The 21594-nt window shown below is 36.3% G+C and overlaps 3 protein-coding genes across 5 annotated transcripts in view; 2 read left to right on the top strand and 1 right to left on the bottom strand.

Annotated features, from left to right (window-relative positions):
* LOC306853912 (nucleoredoxin) overlaps nt 1-10216 on the top strand; it is an 89985-nt gene extending 79769 nt beyond the window's left edge. Inside the window, exons 6-8 of the mRNA XM_079391604.1 lie at nt 476-655; nt 790-914; nt 9198-10216. Coding sequence (XP_079247730.1) covers nt 476-655; nt 790-914; nt 9198-9380 — 488 coding nt within the window. The 3' untranslated portion in view covers nt 9381-10216. The remainder of the gene's footprint in view (nt 1-475; nt 656-789; nt 915-9197) is intronic.
* Nucleotides 10101-14732, bottom strand: LOC306853911 (rRNA methyltransferase 3A, mitochondrial-like). 3 transcript variants are annotated; one of them, XR_013782786.1, is made up of 5 exons: nt 14355-14732; nt 13280-13524; nt 13026-13193; nt 12008-12703; nt 10519-11568 (listed from the first exon to the last, which is right to left on the bottom strand). XR_013782786.1 is itself a non-coding variant. In XM_079391603.1 (4 exons), exons 1-4 carry the CDS (start codon nt 14714-14716, stop codon nt 12204-12206), a joined length of 1275 nt encoding a protein of 424 aa, XP_079247729.1. In that variant the 5' UTR covers nt 14717-14732; the 3' UTR covers nt 10101-12203. The 3 variants fall into 3 exon arrangements, 1 of the variants encoding a protein (XP_079247729.1); XR_013782787.1 differs by having other exon boundaries at nt 10519-11640; nt 11983-12703; nt 14355-14729; XM_079391603.1 differs by having other exon boundaries at nt 10101-12703.
* A 914-nt stretch (nt 14733-15646) lies between these two features.
* LOC306853832 (glyoxalase domain-containing protein 4-like) lies at nt 15647-17759 on the top strand (the record flags this gene model as incomplete). Its single annotated transcript, XM_079391476.1, has 9 exons — nt 15647-15736; nt 15903-15952; nt 16050-16170; nt 16368-16371; nt 16482-16618; nt 17172-17258; nt 17334-17447; nt 17513-17599; nt 17694-17759. The coding sequence occupies 9 exons, from the start codon at nt 15647-15649 to the stop codon at nt 17757-17759; spliced, it is 756 nt and encodes a 251-aa protein (XP_079247602.1).
* Between the last annotated feature and the right edge of the window lie 3835 nt (nt 17760-21594).

Raw genomic sequence — 21594 nt, forward strand, 5'->3', positions numbered from 1 at the left:
TATTACACTTTAAAATGGCTGTTTTCTATTTGAATACATTTTAAAATGTAATTTATTCCTTTAATGCAACGCTGAGATTTCAGTATCATGAATCTTCAGAAATCATTCTGATTTGCTGTATTTATTTGAAAAAAAACAATTTTTGTAACATTACAAGTGTCTGTACGGTCACTTTTGATCAATTTAATGCATATTTGCTGAATAATATAATCCATTTATTTAGATATTTTGAATGGCAATGGATAATTATTAAATTTGATTAGATTTAACATCGCAGGCTTGAATCCTATAATTACACTAAATTGCAACCAATTATAACCTAGTGGTGTCATAAATGTGACGAATTCAAGTTTAAAGTAATTTTTTGCTTGTGGCACTATTAAATCATATCTTTACATTAAATAAGTATAAAGAATATTAAAGAATATATTTATACTTTTATTTTTATTTTATTTATTTTTTTTACCTTTTCCAGGTATCCCCACACTGATTGTACTGGACACAGAGGGTCACATGATCACGCGACAAGGGCGGGTGGAGATTCTCAATGACCCCGACTGTCGGCTCTTTCCATGGCACCCGAGACCCGTGCTGGATCTCAGCGAATCCAACGCCGTGCAGCTGCATGAAGGGCCCTGCCTGGTTCTGTTCGTAGGTGAGATGAAGCTGTTTTTGAGATCATTGCAGAGGAGCACTCGAAGCCTATTAACTCTTCACTTACCTTTTCTAACTACTATGCTCATTCATCATCTTCCTCTCTTATCTCACTGTTTTTAACCTCTCATTTAGATGCTGAGGAAGAGGGAGAGCTGGAGCCGGCCAAGGAGCTCATCCAGCCAATCGCAGAGAAGATCATGGCCAAATACAAGGCAAAGGAGGAGGAGACGCCACTGCTCTTTTTTGTCGCTGGAGAGGTATGTTTGTCCATTTATGTGTGTATTCAAAAATTAGGTGAAGTTCGCCCAAAAATGAAAGTTTGTCATTTATTTATTTACCTCATGTACTTCACTGTAAACAGTGGTTCAGATCGTTCTTTTGAATCCGTTTCGGTCTGAATGATTCGTTCATGAATTAAAATGATCCAGACTGACTCAATCTGCAGTGGTTCACTGGATATGTATATGAAGATTATCAGTGAATAACAACTTAAATTTGAGTTCAGACAGGACCACTCTGAGTCAGAATATTGTAGAGGTCCTGAACTTTATATTTGGCGGCAGGCTTCGCTCTGAAGGGTTCAGATTCTGAGCTATCCACAGGCAAACCTCACTGAGGTTTGAACCCCCCCCCAGATATTTTATATGCAACAGTTGTATGTTTCAAGTAGAGTTGAGATAAGACATTGTCAACCCAAAGTACTCGCAGCTGCTGCCAACAATTTAGCGTGATAATAATAATGTATGTTGGTCACATTATTTTCAGATTTGAAATAAAAGTAAATATAATTTTAAATTATTTTACATTATCGTATTGCGTATGGAATTACGCATAATGCATTATCGCACAACACCTTTTTCTTCAGTATCCTGCGACCATGTTTAGGCCTGTCAAATGAATCTAACATTTCACTTTAGAAGACTTGGAATATAGTGCACAAGTTGTATAGACTACGTTTATGATGAATTTATGGTGCTTTGCATCATTTCCTTCATCACTGAGTCTAATGTTATAAACTCAAGAGTGAACAGTACATTATTCAAAATTCAACCTTTCGAAAATAAAAAGGTCATACAGGTTTGCAACAAAATTAAATTGAGTAAATTCTTTGAACTATTCTTTGAACTATTTCTTCCAGACTTTGAGTGAGATTTTGAAAATGTTTTCTTTTTTCTCTGCCACAACAATCAGAATGCTTGCTTGCTTTTACACACAAGTGTGATATGCCATCTGTTTCTGTATATTTGTGTAAAACAATCCTTCGGGAGGGTGGCCTGTAATCACCAACATGTACATGCAGTAAATAAAAGGAGCTACATTTGAATGGCAAGCACATGTAGCACAAGCCTCAATCCCAGAGGGTGCCAAGACAGCTGTGCCCTTCTTTCTTTATCCCCCTCCCTCGATTGTTTTTTTTTTTTTTTTTCTTTTTTTTTTTTTTTTCATCTCCATGATCACCTTTTCGTCTTTCAAGCTTGCACGCCAAGAGGGAGGAAAGCCAACATTTTCATAACTCTTATCTCCTTTTTTCTCTTTGTGACCTTTATGGAAGTCATGTAGAGAGCAAGGGCAGCTGTAATTAATAGACGATTAGCAGCCCCTTTCTTTCCTTTCCCCTTCTCACTTTAACTTGGCACTGTTCAGTCTTTCTGTGTGTGGTACACCCTGAAATGGCAGATCCTCAGGATGGCATTTGTCTATGCCATGGTTTGAGTTTCAGGCATTCGCCGCACGTTATTAAGCTGTGCATGTTTAACCGAGCTCTACGCTACACATTTACCAACGTCTGACATTTTAAACCTTCAGAGCGTCTTGCCCAATGTAGTTCTTTACACTACTATGTTTGTTTTGCTGTATTGTTGTTGTGTTTTGCTTGTTAGGTTTGTTTGGTCTTGTTTTTACTTTTGATTTGTTTTTGTTTTTTTTGTTTGTTTTTTTTTGTTTGTTTTTTATGTAGCTTTTGTTTGCTGTGTTTTGTTGTGGTCTTTTGTTTAGTTTATTTTCTGTTTTGTTTTTGGTTGTATTTTGTCTTGTTTTGTTATGTTATTTTTGTTTGTTTGCTTTGTTTTGCTGTGGTGTTTTTTTTTTGTCTTGTCTTGCCTTTTTGTTGTTGTTTTTTTTTTTGTCTTGTTTTTATTGTATGTTAATTTGATAATACTTATTAATATACAAGTTATGACTGTATAGACAATGATACTTTGCAATTATATCACACTAGTCTCATGTTAACACTTTAAAGTTTATCCTAGTACAATGCCTTTGCCCATTTATTTTTAGGTTCATTCCTGTAAATTCTGTTTGTTTTATTCAAACTGGGGGCAAAAATTATTTCCTGTGGTATCTGACAGCAAGTCACTAATGCTGTTGATTTAATTTAATCTCTATTGAAGACATTCCTTTAGCCATTATATGGAACACATTTTCAACAGGTCTTTGTTTATTCATTTTTCTTCATTTCTTAACATATTATTTCACTTTTAACATGGTCCAGAAATCAACTGCAAATAAGTATCTAAGATTAACTTCGTGTACGGGCCAGTATAGTCAAATTAGAGCAGATAGTTTAGTAAAATTAGATGCAGTTTAAGACTGTAGCCTGCTGAGGCCCAGACCAGCTGTAGGATCTCAGTCTATATGAAAGTAAGTGTGTGTTCAGAGGTTGAAAACGCCCTGTTATGCTGAACTTCTTGTTGCATTGAGCAGCTATTTAGAAGAAAAGCATGTGGAATTCCTTCACAAGCAAACTAAATCAAGTATGTTGAACATCAATAAATATTAAGATAATTAACGCAAAATTATGTGTATGGTCACTACTGTTCAAAAGTTTGGGATTGGTAAATTATTTGTTTTAAGTAATTAACTTTTATTCAGCAAGGATGCATAAAATTGATGATAAATGACTGTAATTTATTACTGTTTGAATAAATGTTCTTTTGAACTTCAATTCATCAAACAATCCTTTCCACATCCTAATTTCCACAAAAATATTAAGCAAGCAGCACAACTGTTTCCAACATTGATAATAATATTAAATATTTCTTGAGCAGCAAATCAGCATATTAGACAGATTTCTGAATGGTCATGTGACACTGAAGACTGGAGTAATGATGCTGAAAATTCAACACTAACATAGAAAACATTTGTTAAATTGTAATAATCCTTTACAATTTTTACTGTATTTGTGGTCAAATAAATTCAGCCTTGATAAGCAGAGACTTTTAAAAAAAAAACAGTAAAATTAAATAACAACACAGTTTTAAACACTAGTTTATATGTTTTAAAAAACAATTCTAATAAAACCCACAATATTTTTTAATTTTATATTTTATTTTATGATTTATGTTTGGGTTTAACCTAAATTGGTTTAAACCAGAACATCATCTTTAAAGGATTTTCCACCAGTGTTTTCTTTGTTTTATAAACCAACATAGGCTACCTCAGATGCTGTCGATAGACCATAATTCATATTTAATTGAGAACAATCCTTTAATCAGTGACGCAATGCCCGATCAGAGCTTGGCAACGAGACACATTCTTTCACTGATGTCTTTTATTTATTTCCAATGTGCAATTATTTGAACCTAATGTCTGATGCAGCGCACAGCTACAACACTGTTTGGTTCAGATCAGAGCTCTCAGATAACCAATCGGCACAGGCTGTTCGTAGTGAACTGGCCAATCAGACAGCCATATCTCTGCTTGCATGAGCAGATGGCTAATGCTTATGGAATGCTACAGGCCCACAATAGGCAGAATAAACTTCATGTTGTAGGGCCGGTGCAATTTGGTAAACACACTGGCCCTTATCACGCTAGCAGCTGGAGGCAGCCACAGGCTGACCCTTTGTCTCCACACGGAGAGCTTAGCGCTGGAGGCGGCGAGGGAGTATGTGTGTGCGCCAAAGTGCTGCCGGGGTTGAAGAACAGTTTACACAAGGTTAGCTGCTCCACAAAAGAAGATGCACTGCTTACCATAGACAAGCAGACAGCCTGAGAGATGTAATCTTTTCATATCTAAAAGCCTGGAAGGGTTACATTGACAGACTCCATTTCTCTATATATTTGCGTCTGCTGATGGATGGCTTTCACTGATCTTTATCCGTCCGCAATCTTTACAAGAGAGCATTTAGTACAAATCTCAGAAACAAGCTTTTCGCATCGTCTCGCCTGATGCAGTGATTTTCTCGTTGATCATTCCGAGTTAATCCGATGCAGTGTGTTGTGGGTTCACATCGGACAGTGGAATGCATCTGGAACGTGGAAAAGGAAGTGATTATGGGTAAAACCACCAGTGACCCCATGTGATCTACTTTTCCTGCTCCATAAAACAGGAAATCTGTAGTCATCTAAGGTTGATTCCCCATTTTTAGGTTTGTAACAATGATGTTAGACTTCAAATTTCAAAAAGCCACTTGCAAAATGCTTAGTTTTTCTAAATAGTAACAATACTGCCGTTACATCTCTTAGTAGTTTTGTTTGAAGTCGAGGTCACAAACTTTGTTGCCCTACATGTCCTTTTTAGGTAGCAAAAACGGCACGATGACTCTCTTACGGGCCCAAGATCTGATTGTGTGGTTTAATCCATGGACTGCTGTGGAATAGCTCATAGTTTCACTGAGAGCCAGTCAGAGATGAAATAAACGAACCCAAATCTCTTTGAAACTGTTGTACTGCCCTCTTGTGCTCAAATGCGCAACCATGTCTTGTGTTATAATGTCTTCCATGTGAAATTACTGTGCCGTTCTTTCCAAGACACACTCATTTTGATGACTTTACAGAGAGAAGGATAATCAGTTTGAATCAGAGAAGTAAGAGATGGCCCGTTACTTCTAGAAAGATATTAGTTGTTTTTAGTGGAGAAAGCAGGCACTTTCAGCTCTGTAAAGCTTGACATGACATGAAATAAATATAAATAATAGATTATAGAATAGATAATAGATTAATAGAATAAACAAGAGATTAATATTAATCAAATTGTTTAAAGGGTTTTTAGGCAAGATATATAATTTGTTGAAACCATTTTTTAAGCAAGCATTCAAGTGAGATATAATAGGAAATAAAATAAAGTTTGCATCCGTGTTTTACGTTTTGTATAATATTTGATAGGTCAGGCTTTTATGGCTCATATAGTATAATATGTGACCCTGGACCACAAAACCAGCAGTGTTGTGCAAGTTACTTCCAAACTAATGCATTACAGATGACTTGTTACTGTTATTTAAAAGTAATTCTTTACCTTACAATATTACTGTCTCAGAATTGTAATGCGTTGCATGACTCCTGTATTACTTTTGAGTTACTTTCACCAAAATATCTACAGAAGTAGAACTTAACATTCTAAAATGACAAAATGTACTAGAGCCCTGCACGGGCCTTAAATTTAGGCCCTAGCCCGAGACGCTGAAGCCCTAGCCCGGCCCGGCCCGTGTCCGACAGCTTATCAGAATTACAGAGCCGAGCCCGTCTTACTCCTGAGCCCCCCTTCTCCAAAAACTGCTCATGTTTCAGCTATTAAAATAGTTCAGTTTTATATCTCGTTTCGTTTTTGTTTCGTTCATTTAGAAAAACATTTGGAGCATTTTTTGTTCATTTAAATAAGTGTTTTTTTTTTTTCTTAAAGTAACGACCAAGCTGCCAGCAGCAGACCGGCAGGCATGTTTGATCAATTTAGCCTTCTCAAATCATCACGACTTGCCTAAAATAAAATCTATAGATATACTAAAACAGTTGAAGCATATAACAATGTTTAAACGTTAAACCTAGATAAATGTGTGCTGCATCCAGTAGTTTGTGTGGAGAGTGGAAGCTAAAGTGCAGGACATGGAGGCACCAGCGCAATCAATTGCAATTTGTTTTCAATGGAAACAACTTACGCCGTAATTTTTGCTCATAAAGGTAAGAGTAATACATCATTCTGAACTGTAAAGGGTCTACTTTTATTTGTGTGCACTCACAATATTAACAAAACGTTGTGCTTTTATCTTGAACAGGAGTGCTTCACAAAAATGAACCGAAAGTCAGCAAATACATGCTTCACCGACATGATAAATATATCTATAGAACGCTTTAAATTACTACTTAACGAAATAAATAAAAACAAAAACTCTTTAATTATCGTTATCTGTGAAGATGCACTTCTCTCTAATGCACAAGATAATCTCTAATGCGTTACCATTTCCCCCAGACACATTCATGGTAATTACTTTTGCTGGGGCTTTACTTAATACAAGCTTTATTGCATGTATTTGATGCAGAACTCTTCATCTGCGCTGACGGCACTCTGCTGCTGCGGGACACTAAACACCGTCGAGCCGCTCTTGACAGTCGCGGCAGCACGGACTAGTGTTTCCACCAGCACGGCAATTTTTTTCATTAATAATTGATGGATGTCTAAAATATAAAGATAAGGAGAAGCCTAAAACAGGCCCGGCCCGCGTCTGAACTATGATGCGAATATTGGCCTGAAGCCCGGTCCTAGGGATGTAAAGTCTGATCCGACTTTAAATTAAATTTTAAAAATAAATACATTTTGGGCTAAAAGTGTGTTGTAACGCAAGCGTTACTGAACATGTAAAATATTACTGAAAATTGAGTTGTAATGCCTTACACTACTGCGTTACAGCAAAAAGTAATCTTACTCTTACTCGTTACTGTAATGCATTACTTTTGTAATGCGTTACTCCCAACACTGAAAACCAGTCGTAAGTGTCAATTATTTAAATTGAGATTTATACGTCTTCTGAAAGCTGAATAAATAAGCTTTCTATTAATGTATGGTTTGTCAGGATCGGACAGTATTTGGCCGAGATACAACTATTTAAAAATCTGGAATCTGAGGGTGCAAAAAAATCTAAATATTGAGAAAATCAATGTTTTTAAAGTTGTCCAAATGAAGTTCTTAGTGATGCATATTACTAATCAAAAATGAAGTTTTGAGATATTTAAGGTGGGAAATTTACAAAATATTTTCACGGAACATGATCTTTATTTATTATCCTAATGATTGTTTTTTGGCATAAAAGAAAAATCAATCATTTTGACCCATACAATGTATTTTTGGGTATTGCTACAAATATACCCGTGATGCTTATGACTGGTTTTGTGCTCCAGGGTCACATATAGTGAGAACATGAAGCTCAAACTCAAGGGAAAAAATTACTTAAATTAATTTTAATTTAAATAAAATTAAAATAAATAAAATAAAATTACTTGGTTCAAACTGAGCGAAAAATATGCAATTTTGTGCAGCTGCTAATATTTATATGGCTAAAAGGTAAGATAACATTCTGATAGTTTGTAATGTAAATCAATATGATTTTTAATAATATAGCAAACTACTTGCATAAAATGCATACAAGTATCAGATTTATAGTGGGGAGCAAAACATATGATGCAATGCAAACCGATGATGATGAAAAATTCCATTTGTCATATTTGATGCTCACATTTCAATATAAACACAAAAAAAGTGCATAATCAAGGAAACTCGAGGTGTTTTAGTCAAGAAAGTGTTCATCTTGAAATATTAACAATATACAATGTCAAACGATTAATCGCATCCAAAATAAGTTTTTGTTTGCATAATATACAGTATGTGTGTTCTGTGTATATTTATGTATACATAAATACACAGTAAATATTAAAAAAATAAATAGTTAACAGCAAAAAGGACAAGTGAATCACTACCTGAAGGTGGCCGTTTTTAGAAATTCATGTATTAAGTATGATACAGTAGACATTTATGGTTATAATATGGTTGTTTTTAATGTGCTTGTTCTGTTTTTCCTCATTTGTAATCATTTTGGATAAAAATGTCTGCTAAATGAACAAATGTAATTGTCAATAAATCATAATGCACTGTCCACAAACAAAAGAAGCAGCTCTTGAAGGATACTTGCCCCTGACAACAAATGAACAAAGGCATTCTTGCCAAACCATAAACATCCAGTTTATTCATGTAGGATATGTTAAATTAGTTTTTTTGTATATTGTGATGTGTAGCATTTATGAAGCCGTAGGGTTTCTGGGGTATTAAGATCAAACCACATCTTAAAGAAAGACTGCAGAAGAGATTTGGAAAATAAAATCACTCCGCCTGCCTTTTGTTAACCCACAAACACATATTTAGGGCCCCCCATCTGGAATAATGGGAATTTTTATTCCACACTCACACAGTGCAATTCATCTCTCTAAAGTTTCCTGGGGTTGTAGTGCCTCAAAAGCAACAAGGTGTGTGAAGCGATGTTTTTGTGCCCCCTCCTGGTCCTCCCCTGCTGTAGCAGAGACCTCCTCTCTGTGGGGAGTGAAAGGAGCTCTCAGCTCTGCTCCGGATAGGGTAGAAAGAGACTTCCCCCTGTCTGTGGCATCATGCTGATTTTGAGAGAGCGAGAGCTTTATACTGCACTTTTTTTGTTTCCCTGTGTCTTCATGGTGGTTATTTCCAGTTCATTTCTTCACTTTTTTTTTTTGTTTTTTTTGTAGTCATTTTGCTCTTCACAGACAATAATAATCACTTCAGCTGATGTTTTCATCTCCTGACAGGATGATATGAGCGATTCCCTGAGGGACTACACCAACCTGCCTGAGGCCGCACCTCTCCTCACCATCCTGGACATGTCGGCCCGCGCCAAATACGTTAAAGACGTGGAGGAAATCACACCTGCCGTGGTAGAACAGTTTGTTAGTGACTTTCTGGCTGAGAAGCTCAAACCGGAGCCCATTTGATGTCCTTGAACTCCCTGCACCCTGTTACCTTGAACCTCCATTTGGCCCTTGACCTCCAGGCGTGCTCTCTCCTCTCTTCCTATCAGACTGTTCCAACAGAAGCGTACTTTGTATTGGCATTTTACTTCTTTTAATACGTGCCCCTCCATCTCGAAGCAGCCGCCTCCTCCTGTGGTGCCTTGCATTTACTACAGCGCTGATGGTTAAATGCAGATTTTAACGTTGATTGTCTTTTGCCGTTACATTTAGATTGACCCCTGCAGCTGCAAGTAAACACGACTTTGTTCTGATTTGCTTTTGAGATTTTATCAAGTATTTCCTTCTATCCTTGGATATTGTTTCAAGAATCAAGAGCTTAGAATAAATATAGCTTGGTAGATGTATTATCATACTTTTTATTTTTCCACAGACACTGCACATTTTACGTGGCCATATGTTCTGTACGGCTGTGATTCTCTACTTATGGGTGCTGATAAATATGCATACATGAACTGATGTTGATATCCTTGTATTGAAGGCACTATCTATTCTTTGTGTAGCTGCCGCTGTTCATTTTTTATGCAGTTATCTGTAGTTGATAGTTTAAAGGTCTTCACCCACCTTCTTGTTGAAATTTGATGTTGAATGACCGATCTGTTCCCATCTCAAACATGACATTTAAGTGGATTTTCTGTGAAGGTCCCCTGTATTAAAGCGTTTTTTGTTTTGTTTTTTGAAGGCACAATAAACTGCATCTAATTGCAAGCTTCTTTATGAAATGTAGCCAATAAAAGCACAGTCTGTTCTTGGTTGTGTTTGAAATGTCATAGCCATTAAAATTCACTGTTTAAAATGTCTCTCTTCTCTTTATACTTGGGACTATATTTGCAGTTCATATTGCCCTACTACTCAGTTTTTGTAGTATGCATAGTGTGTACAGTGTGCATTATGCAGATTTTCTGATAATAATCTCATAAATCAACCTTTTAAATTAGCCAGATCATGCAATATCCAACCAGAAATACTGAAATATCCTTCCATTTCCACTTACAGTACATTATACATATGTACAGTTTCTATTTTTCATACTGTACATTATAATGTTGTGATTTGTAGTGTTAACATTATCACTCATTTTAGTTTTCAGTGTTTTGTTTTTAATTCATTTAGACAAAATATTAAGTAATTTTAATAATGGCCATAATCATCAGTATCAACCAGAATTTTAACATCTAATATTTCCACAGAAATCTGGAATTCTTGCCAGAAAAACCATATGCCACTATCTTAGCTAAACATGTAATGCAGTGAGGTTATGCCACAGTGTAGCAATAGCCTGATACTGTTTGAAATGTTTGTTTCATATTGTTCGACATACTTAAATAGTTCCCTCAAATGAATTTACTCACCCTCAGGCCATCCAAGATGTAGCTGAGTTTGTCTCTTAAACAGAACAGGGGCCTGTACCATGAAGCCGGATTTGCTGGCTAGCCAGGTAAGTTTTAGTTTTAGGTACCATGAAAGTGGCTTGGCTTTTAGCGGCGTTTATTGCCATAGTAACTTACACTCCACGGCTAACCTGCTTCAGGGCAGGTTATGTTCCGAGTTAGAGAGCTCAAACTCAAATTAGTAAAAAACAATATAAAATGAAAACAAAATTGTCTGGCTTTAATGATAATCATAAATAAGCTAAATCAATAGTTAACACTTTAAAAATGACTACATTTGATCTTATATGTTTGAGCCTCTATCGCTATATATTATCAAATATAAACAAGTTTCACTTGTGGCTGCACTGATAGAGCAAGACAATTTCTTTATTTGTCCTCTTTCATGGACAAGTACTTTCTTCCGTGTAAATGCATTTAAATTACTTATGTTCTTCAATCTCTTAACCTTTAGCAAAAGAGTTTTGAATCTCGCTGGCTCTGTCGCGAGAAGTGAATCACATTTGCTCTGTGTGCGAGGCATGTGATTGGCTGTTCGCCGCTGATGTCACACATTCATGTGCATGCGCTCCACAAACTCAGGATCAAAGAGTTGATAAAGAAAGCTGATGATCAGCACCATTGTACCAACAAAGCCAGATTGGAGTGCTTTGGTTTTGTCAACTCGAAACTAATCATGTAACTTGGAATTTGTTCAGCTACCATCGTGGTACAGGTTTAGAGAAATTAAGCATTACATCCCTTGCTCACCAATGGATGCTCTGCAGTGAATGGGTGCCGTCAGAATGAGAGTTTAGTTTAAACAGATAAAAACATCACAAAAATCCACATGACTCCAGTCCGATTGTTTGAAATGAAAAGCTGAATGTTTATAAGAAGCAAATTCATCATTAAGACATTTTTATCTTCAAACCATTGCTTCCAGCTAAAATAGTGCAGAGAAAAAGTCACCACGTCTGAATCAGGAGAGAGATATGAGAGAGCGAAAACAATCCAAAACAGGAGTTTGACAACTTTTTCATTGGATAAAGCAAAATTATGGATTATGAACTCATATTTTGGCCAGAGGTGATTATTTAAAGTTACGAACACGCAGCTTTTCGCTTCACAACACCAATTATTTGATGGACTGGAGTTGTGTGGATTACTGTGATGTTTTTATCAGCTGTTTGGACTCTCATTCTGACGGCACCCATTCACTGCAGAAGACCCATTGGTGAGTAAGTGATGTAATGTAACATTTCTTCAAATTCGTTCAATTCAAGAAACCAACTCATCTATATCTTGGATGGTCTGAGGAAAAGTACATCAAAACACACAATATGAGACAAACTGTTAAAAGCAGTCAAAAGCCACAATGCTAAATAAAGTGAAAATGGACAGTACTGGTGAAACATCATTTAGATCTTGTTCTTCGCCGTGTTTTGTCCAACAACTGCAGAAGCTGCCGTCTGCCTTCAAACAGAAGTATACTAGCAGCCATTGCAGAGTTCAGGCTCTCCACTCCTGGAGCCATGGGCACAAAGAGCCTTTTGCCCTCTGTTTCCACAGCCAATCGCCAAGCCTCCAGACTCAGTCCATGCGTCTCTCCACCAATCACCAGTGCCGTGCTCCTCTGAGCCCAACTCTCATAGTACACCTGAGGCTTCAGACGCGGCAGTGAAAGTTCATCATCGGACTCTTCATCAGAGTCACTTTCACTGAAGTCATCCAAAGTTCCTTTTTCTATTTGTCCTGGAACTGGAGCTTTTATACGGTTATCTGCTACATGGACAACCGCGTCCTTTGGTAAGTGCTTGGAAATTTCATCCCAGTCTAAATTAGGAAAGACTGGCAGGCGGAAATGAGCTCCCATTGCTGCACGTAGAACCTTGGGCTCCCAGGCGTCCACACAACCTGAAAAAAAACAGCCAGTGATTAGAGTTTATTGTAATGCATTCCGGTCATTTTTGACTTGGAAGATATTTCTAAAAAAACAAAACATGATTTTAGTATAGTAAACCAAGTTGAAAATGTGTCAGTAATATTAAAATACAGTTTTTTTTCTAATGAGAAGTTCTTCATTAAATACAATGTCTTTTTGCTGAAAATTATTAAGTTATGACTGTTTAAAAAGTTTACATACTGACCCAGAATGTGAAAATAGGCTGAAAATAGGTTTTAGTGTTATGTGCTCCTTTTCAACAAAGACATGTTTCTATATAAATGTATTACACACCTTTGGTTAGGAGAACACGCTCACAGCCAGCAGCTGCCGCACAGCGTAAAATAGTCCCTAGGTTCCCAGCATCACGTATATTGTCGCATAACAGAAACAAAGGAACCGTCTGAAGACGCGCGTCTTTTGGAAACACCAGGCAGGAGGCATTCGGTTTTGAGAATATAGCTGTGATTTGAAGGAAACAATGTGATTTGAGTTGTGTTATAAACATTTAGATGTGAACTAGGTTTATAAAAGAGTCGGCAACACACCTATAACCCCCTGAGGAGTGACCAGGTCAGACCAGGTCTTCATGTCTTCATATCTGACCTTGATGAGCTTGGCCTGCTGTAGTTTGTCTAGAGGAAGCTCCTGCAGTCGCTCCACTGCACTGAAGAAGAGCATCTGAGGAGACGCTCCAGCAGACAGAGCGTCACAGATCAGACGCCTCCCCTCCAGCAGCACCTTACCTTCCTTATCCCGAAACGCTCTGGACCGGGCAACACTGGCCACCTTCCTGAGGGCAGAAAGATAGATCTCTTAAAAATACACGGTGCAACTTTTTCTTTGATAGAATAACTAAATGTTAATGAGAGAGTGTAAAACAATCCATCTTCCAAACCATTTCTTTACTTTACCCTAATACACTTTGATAAACCAATAAAAATGATGAATATTTTAGACTTGTCGGGACGGACATAGATCATTCAAATTGATGACAATGACCATGGATCATTCAAAACAACAAACCCTCCAAAGATATTATAAGATGTGTCCTGGATGTATGTGTACATTTATTTGAGCAGAGCCGAAGCACAACAAAAACTTTTTTTTCCTGACCTCCACACATTTACAAAGCGACTACATAAAAAATATTAATTTTTAATAATACAAATGATATGTCTATTATTATTATTATTATTAACTACTAATAATAATAATAATAATTATTTACTTTTTTTACCTATTTACTGCAAAATTGTTCAACTACACCATTAGTCTGCATATGAAAGAAAAATACATATATATATATATATATATATATATATATATCTGTTCTAAAGATGGGGGTGTCCCAATACTGATAGTGAATGAACAAATCATTGGTGTTTGTTGAGTTTTTGGCTCAAGGTCTGCATTTAAAGTCACACCAGAGGTGTTCAGCTTTTGTCATGTTAGACTAGAAAAGGGTCCTGTCCAAACTCTTGCTATATAATTGGAAGCACACAATTCCTTAGAATATCATTATATGCTTAAACATTAAGATTTGTACTCATGGAAATGTGTACTCATTTAAAACTGAGTTGATGTATTTTTCAAGCATGCATTGGTGTGATTTGGACTCACGCGAGTCTGTTGTCTCCAGCAGGAGCCTTCTCGAAGCGCAGCCCAGCGAGTTTGCCCCTCATCTGAGGAGACTCTTCTGCACTTTCATGTCCACTCCACTGCTGGCTGGAGACTTTCTCTCTATGTTTGTCCTTCTGTGTGAACAGCTTCTGGTTCATTTTATCAGCTGCTGCTTCTTTTGATTTAATTAATTTCTCTCGTTCACCATCAGGATACAGGACCGCCACGGGTCTCCGCCGGAGGGCTCGGACATATCGCCTCGAATTCACCACGATCCGGTGGTTATTATATCCTCGGAGTAATAAACTATGTTCCCTGAAAATAACAAATCCACGACTCACGTTATACATGAGCGCTGCCATGTTTGTTGACCGCCCAATCGTCTGCGTCACAGGAAATGAACTACATATGTCCGATTCGCGAATCATTCTTCTGAGTCGGATCTTTTTCAAGAGTTGATTGAATAAGAAGTCGGGTCTCTCATTAACTAATTACACACAAACGACATTGTTCTAAAATATGCGTATACTTGCTTCTTACTATAGTGAATCATGATTGAGTCAGAATTGCAGTTTTTGTCATTCATGTGTTATACAGAAAAATGTTTGGTCTGAATTTTTTATGTCCAATTTTAATTTGTAAGTGACTTTTTTTAAAAGAAGATATAGGAAAATATTACATAATTAATTTATGTTTCCTGTTAGTCAAATTTCATACACACAAACAAAAATTGACTGGCTCCAACCCTCTTTGTTGATTTAGACAAACTATCCAAAGCAATAAAACTATTTCTTTATTCATCCTTTGTGTCTTAATATGTAAATGTATTACTTTGTTGTTGTTTTTATCTGGCTGGGCATGCACTTTTCTCTTCCTCTAAGTAAGAGAAAAAAAAGTACATGCACATTAAATAGTAAATACTATTTAATAATAATAAAAAGAACAGTTCGATATTTTTACAAAGCGATATTTGAATCGATTCTTTGGAATGAACTGTTCATTGGAACCGATTCGCGTGGTTGACTCAGTTCCCAGCGCTAGAATGGACTGTACCATATAAGAATTCACCAAGAGTGTAATTAAGATTCAATTGAACATGTTGTAACATGTTATTTTGCATTACAGTATATAAAAAATATTGACGTAATATGCCCTCGTTTATAATGGCATTGCGAATGCGCGTAGAAATTAAACTAATTATTTTGGTGCTCAATTATTTTGGTTTAGTACTGCTTTAGTACTAATACATCAGACGTCTGTGGGCTGTCGATGGCAGGAGACTCTCAGAAGTGATGGCACTAAGAAGAGCACTGCATTTTGTTTTTAAAGTAGGAGACAGGACCAAAACAGCCACTTTTTACAGGGATGTCTTAGGAATGAAGGTAGAAGAGCTGTCTACTGATCTTATTATAAAATGATATTATGTAAATCATAAAGTGGGAACTTTGCCTCTTAATAATGTTGATAAGCTAAACAGGTTGGCACGTTCTCTATGCATGGACTCAAAACCTAAATTTATAATCAATAATAAATCATTCTAATCTACAGATTCTGCATCATGAAGAATTTGAGGAGGGCTGCAAAGCAAGCTGCAATGGGTTAGTCATGCTTTATTTTTATTTGACTAAAGCTTAGTTGCCTGTATAACCTGTATCAAATTCTTAATATTAGCTTATGCATATAACTTGTTTTTAGTCCATATGATGGAAAATGGAGTAAAACCATGGTAGGCTTTGGACCAGAAGAGGATCACTTTGTTACAGAGTTGACCTATAATTATGGAGTGGTTGAATATCGCCTTGGCAATAACTTTCTGGTAAATGACATTTATATAAAACATTCATAACTTGAAACCACACACAAAGAAGGATCTAAACATGTTAAACTGGCCTCTAACACAAGTCGAAGAGTCTCTCTACATGACTGAAGCTCCAGGAGGATACCGCTTCTACCTTATAGACAAGGAACTGCCGAACTGTGGTGGGTATTTGCACTAATTGTGTGTTATAATAGGGATGTGAGAACTTTGTTTATGAAATATGGAAGTAAATATATGTGGTAACTCTTTTAGTTAAGTGCAACATTGCATACTGACTCCTAACTGATTGTTTCTGGTTCTGGTAATAGATCCTGTCCAGAAAGTCTCCCTGGCAGTGTCTGATCTACAGCGTTCTATTCATTATTGGTCTGCTCTGCTGGGAATGAAGGTTATTGAGAAAAATGAGGACAAAAAGATTGACTTAATGGGATTCTCAGATAATCAGGTTTGACTGAAAATAATCCATTTATTATATTTTTGGCAATAATTAATTTATGAGGGCATGCCACTCACCAAGACCTAATGAATTCATGCCTTGGGTTTGGTTATCCTCTTTTTATAAAACTCATAACAGGCCCTTTACGGAAGAAAATTAATTTATACATTACTAGATATTAGTGCTGTCAAATGATTAATCGCATCCAAAATAAAAGTTTTTGTTTACGTAATATATGTGTGTACTGTATATATTTATTATGTATATTTATAAATACACACTATTTCTGAAGGATCATGTGACACTGAAGGCTGGAGTAATGATGCTGACAATTCAGCTTTGTATCACAGGAATAATTTACATTTTAACACATTTTAAAATAGAAAACATTTTAGTTTTGATAATATTTCACAATATTATTGTTTTTACTGTACTTTCATCAAATAAATGCTGCCTTGGTGAGCATAAGAGACTTGTTTTAAAAGCATTAAAAGATCTTACCAACCCCAAACTTTGTAGCGGTAGTTTATGTGTCGTTTTAATAAGTGATGTGCTTTTGTAGTGTAAGCTGGAGTTACAGGACATTGGAGGCGCTGTGGATCATGGAACTGCTTTTGGAAGCATCGCATTCGCTTGCCCTCGGAATCAGGTCAGCTATTCCAACATCAGCCAGCAATATCCATTCTACTTGGTGTCATTTTAAAGAAATGTATTTGTTTTGCAGTTACCAGACATTGAAGCGCTAATGAAAAAAGAAAAGCAGAAAATCCTAACCCCTCTTGTGAGTCTGGACACACCTGGAAAAGCCACAGTGGAAGTCGTCATTCTTGCAGATCCTGTGAGTCTTTATAGTCTAATGTTACTGAGTATTTTCTTGGCTGAGTCAGATTCTGCTTAATGTAGGACTGCCATGAGATCTGCTTTGTGGGCGATGAGGCATTCAGGCAGCTTTCTGCTGTGGACCCAAAGGGGAATGAATTACTGGATGAGGTAATCAATCTCAGCACAATATATAGTATTAAGTAAATCCTGTCATCCACTTTCAAACCGCATTCATGTGTTTTCTGTTTGGTTGCTTTCACAGGCCATGGCTGCAGATAAGAGTGACGAGTGGTTTGCCAAACACAACAAGCAGAAGGCTTCAGCATAAACACCGTCTGGCTTTACTGAAACTGCTTGAAAAGATCCAGGATGTTCGTTCAACCAGATTTTTGTTATTATACATTTCAGTAGTTTGGAAATGATGATCAAAATTCTATTTTATTTCATGAAAATAACATTAACTTTATCAAGAACCCCAAAAACTGCATCTATTGACTTTTAGACATGGTGAAAAATATGTATATTTGTGTAATTATAAAAAGTAAATCTTCATGATTATGTTGTTATTCTCTTGAAAGTGTAAATAGGTTTGATAACTAAAGAAGATAATCAGGAAGTGTAATGTTATAAATATTCAGTGGATGTTAAAATAAACATTTCCTGCCTTTGGTGCTTGCAATTATTACTAGCATTATGGTGTACAGTACATCAAAGTGCAGAAAAAGAAAGATGGAAAGCTTTCATTCTGCTGACCAGCAGAGATCAGTATTGTAATGCTTCTACTACATTATAGTATGAGTTATTATAGATGTAAATTGGACAGAAACGGTGTGCTGTCTACTAGCCGTCCAGGGGTTTTCAAACTGGTATCCGGGGACCTCCAGGGGGCCGCAAGGGAGTGCTTAGGGGATCTGTGGAAAAGTTTAGAGAAAAGCAGTGTAAAAATGGAGGGGGGAAAATTAAATAATTAAATAAATAAATTCAAACTTTCTTTTTAATGAAGTAATAAATTATTACATTAGCTTTAAATAAATAATAAATACATTTGATTTAAATAAATTGTTTACTAAATGCTTACTGAATGAAGGGCAGTGGTTCTTAACCAGGGGGCCACAGAATGACTTTTTTAATTTTTTTAAATGAAATTAAAAGGCCAAAACATATTAATAAATACAGTCGTGGTCAGAATTATTGGCTCCCTTGGTAAATATGATCAAAGAAGGCTGTGAAAATTAATCTGCATTGTTAATCCTTTTGATTTTTTATTTAAAAAAAATCACAAAAATATAACCTTTCATTGGATAATAAGAATCTAAAATGGTGCGAAATAACATGAAATAAATGTTTTTCTCTAATACACATTGGCTGCAATTACCGGCACCCTTTTATTCAATACTTTTTGAAACCTCCATTTGCCAGTTTAACAGCTCTCAATTTTCTCCTATAAAGCCTGATGAGGTTAGAGAACACCTGACAAGAGATCAGAGACCATTCCTTCATCCAGAATCTCTCCAGATCCTTTAGATTCCCAGCTCCATGATGGTGCTTCTTCTCTTCAGTTCACCTCACTCATTTTCTACAGGGTTCAGGTCAGAGGACTGGAATGGCCAGCAGAAGCTTGGTTTTGTGCTCAGTGACCCATTTTTGTGTTGTTTTTGAGGTTTGTGTTTGGATTATTATACGGTTTGAAGATCCAAACATGGCCCATTATAAGATTTCTAACAGAGTCAATTCTCCAGCTGTGGTCCTTGAAGAGTCTTTAGCCACTCAAACGCTCCTTCCCACCGTGCATTAGGACGATATAGACACACGTCCTCTTCCAGGCAGATTCATAACATTTTCTGTTGATTGGAAATTCTTAATTATAGCCCTGATGGTGGAAATGGGAATTTCCACTGCTCTAGCTCTTTTCTTAAAGCCACTTCACTAATTTGTGAAGCTCAATTATCTTTTTCTGCACATCAGAAATATATTCTTTCGTTTTTAATCATTGTGATGGATGATTAAGGGAATTTGGATAATTTCATGTTCATAATCACCATGGAGTGCTCAAAATTGTAAATATGAATGGGAATATAATTCAGAGATATTTTACTCATAACAATTTCTAGGGGTACCAATACTTGTGTATTTGAGAAAAACATTTATTTCATAATGATATTTCCCCTCATTTTCAATTGTTTTAGTTCAATGAAAGGTTAGATTTTTGTGATTTTTCAAAATAAAAGATCAAAAGGATTAATAATGCAGGCTTATTTTCAGAGCCTTCTATGATCTTATTTACCAAAGGTGCCAATAATTCTGACCACGACTGTAAATAATAAAAAAAACTAAAAAGACGTGAACTGAAATCACATATATTTTCCTCCTCAATAACTGTTATTTTCATTGAAAAACACAGAATCTTGAATCTTATATACTCACAAAATAAATCATGTTTAATTTAATATATCAACACCCTAAAATTCTAAATTTAATTAAAAAAATGAAAGTATAAATCATTTAAAAAAGAGAAAGAAATCAAGCTGCATTGTCATTTCACTGCAGAAATACAAGAGGAAACAGTCTAACCAAAATGTGGCCAGAAAGGTTGAGAACCACTGCTGCAAGGTGACCTATGGTCAGGTGACACTGTCTGAGATACTAGGTGCGTTCGACTTCATGCAGCACTTAGCAGACCGATCGGCGGCTGACTTGAAGCAGTGCATGCCGGTTAGAAATTTAGTCCGACTTGAACCGGCGCCGACCACACGTCACTGTCACGTGTGGCATCAAAGTACCGCGATAGCGTTTCGAGAGCAGCCGGCTGACTCAGCCGGCGCAATTTCTCCAGAGCGACTGCGGGAGCGCTGATGACGACACAGCTGTTTCACGATTGGCCAAATTCATCACATGACAACAAGGACGTGTATTTCGGGTTTATTCTGACAACTTCAGTCCCACTAATGCTCATATACGGACTTTCAAAAAAAAATAAATAAATTAACTTTTCATGTCATCTTCATCTCGTAAATCATGTTTATTAAAAGATTACAATTATTTTTACTGCAATCACTTTTTTGTTAATTCGTTTATATAGGTTTTGTGCATAGGTTTATTTTAGACCTTTTTCATACAGACCCTTTACAGTATTAAGCTGCATAACCTATTTAGATACTTTTTTTATGGAATAAATCAAGTGTCAATCTTACAGACTTTTAATATAATGTGGTCATCATGGATTCTGATTGATACTAATTGTCTAGTTGCTGGGTTCATCCATCTTCACTTGCATGTGATTACTACCAACAACTCTGGCTGGATGTCAACTTAATACAACATTCAGACCACTTTCATAAGCTGGTATAAATCATAATAGAAAGGCAAATAAATTGGGCTTATCCGTAGGCCTGTTCATGGTGTTCACGTATGTTCATGGTGTTTTGTCTTACTAAAATGTGCTTACCTAACTGGAGAAATAGTAAAATAAGTAAACAAATATGTAACATCCTAATTCTTTTATCTGTAATGAAAACCACATTTAGTACATACAATTATTATCTTCATAGATTATTTTTATTAAGTTGCAGTAGCAAAAACACACATAATGAATCATACTGCACAAGTCAAATTTTCAATATGTTCTATTTATTTACTTAAAACTTGTTTCTGTCGTGATGACACCCTTTCAAAATATTACATACATCTTAAAGGTTTATTAAAACATAAACCAACATAGTAATAAAAAAAGAATCACTTCTAATGAAAATTGTTAAGTATAATTGCATTGATTGGTTAGTATTAGAAATAACGAGTCACACTGGTGTTGGGTATGGTCCCATGTCCCTTTGGATATATAAAAACAATACTTATTACATTGAACCTTTACTCACTTTCGTTGCTCATTGTGCTCAATTTCATACAACAATAACGGCAATTCTATAGCTTCCAGTTCGTCTGCAATAAAGCAAGCAAACGCCACGTGATATGCCATGACTGAGGTAGATGCAGCAAACTACGAGAGCCCCGAAGTGTCCGACTTGACGACTCCGTTTTCAACTCCGCCCCTGACTGCAAGCGGCTACTCTCGTTGACCACCGTCTGCAGCCGTGCTTCAAGTCGAACGCACCTAAAGATGACTGTCAGCTGACTGTCCAAATCATAAAACTGTCAATTTACATACT

Source organism: Barbus barbus, assembly GCF_936440315.1.
Source record: "Barbus barbus genome assembly, chromosome: 34".
In the NCBI taxonomy this organism is placed as follows: domain Eukaryota; kingdom Metazoa; phylum Chordata; class Actinopteri; order Cypriniformes; family Cyprinidae; genus Barbus; species Barbus barbus.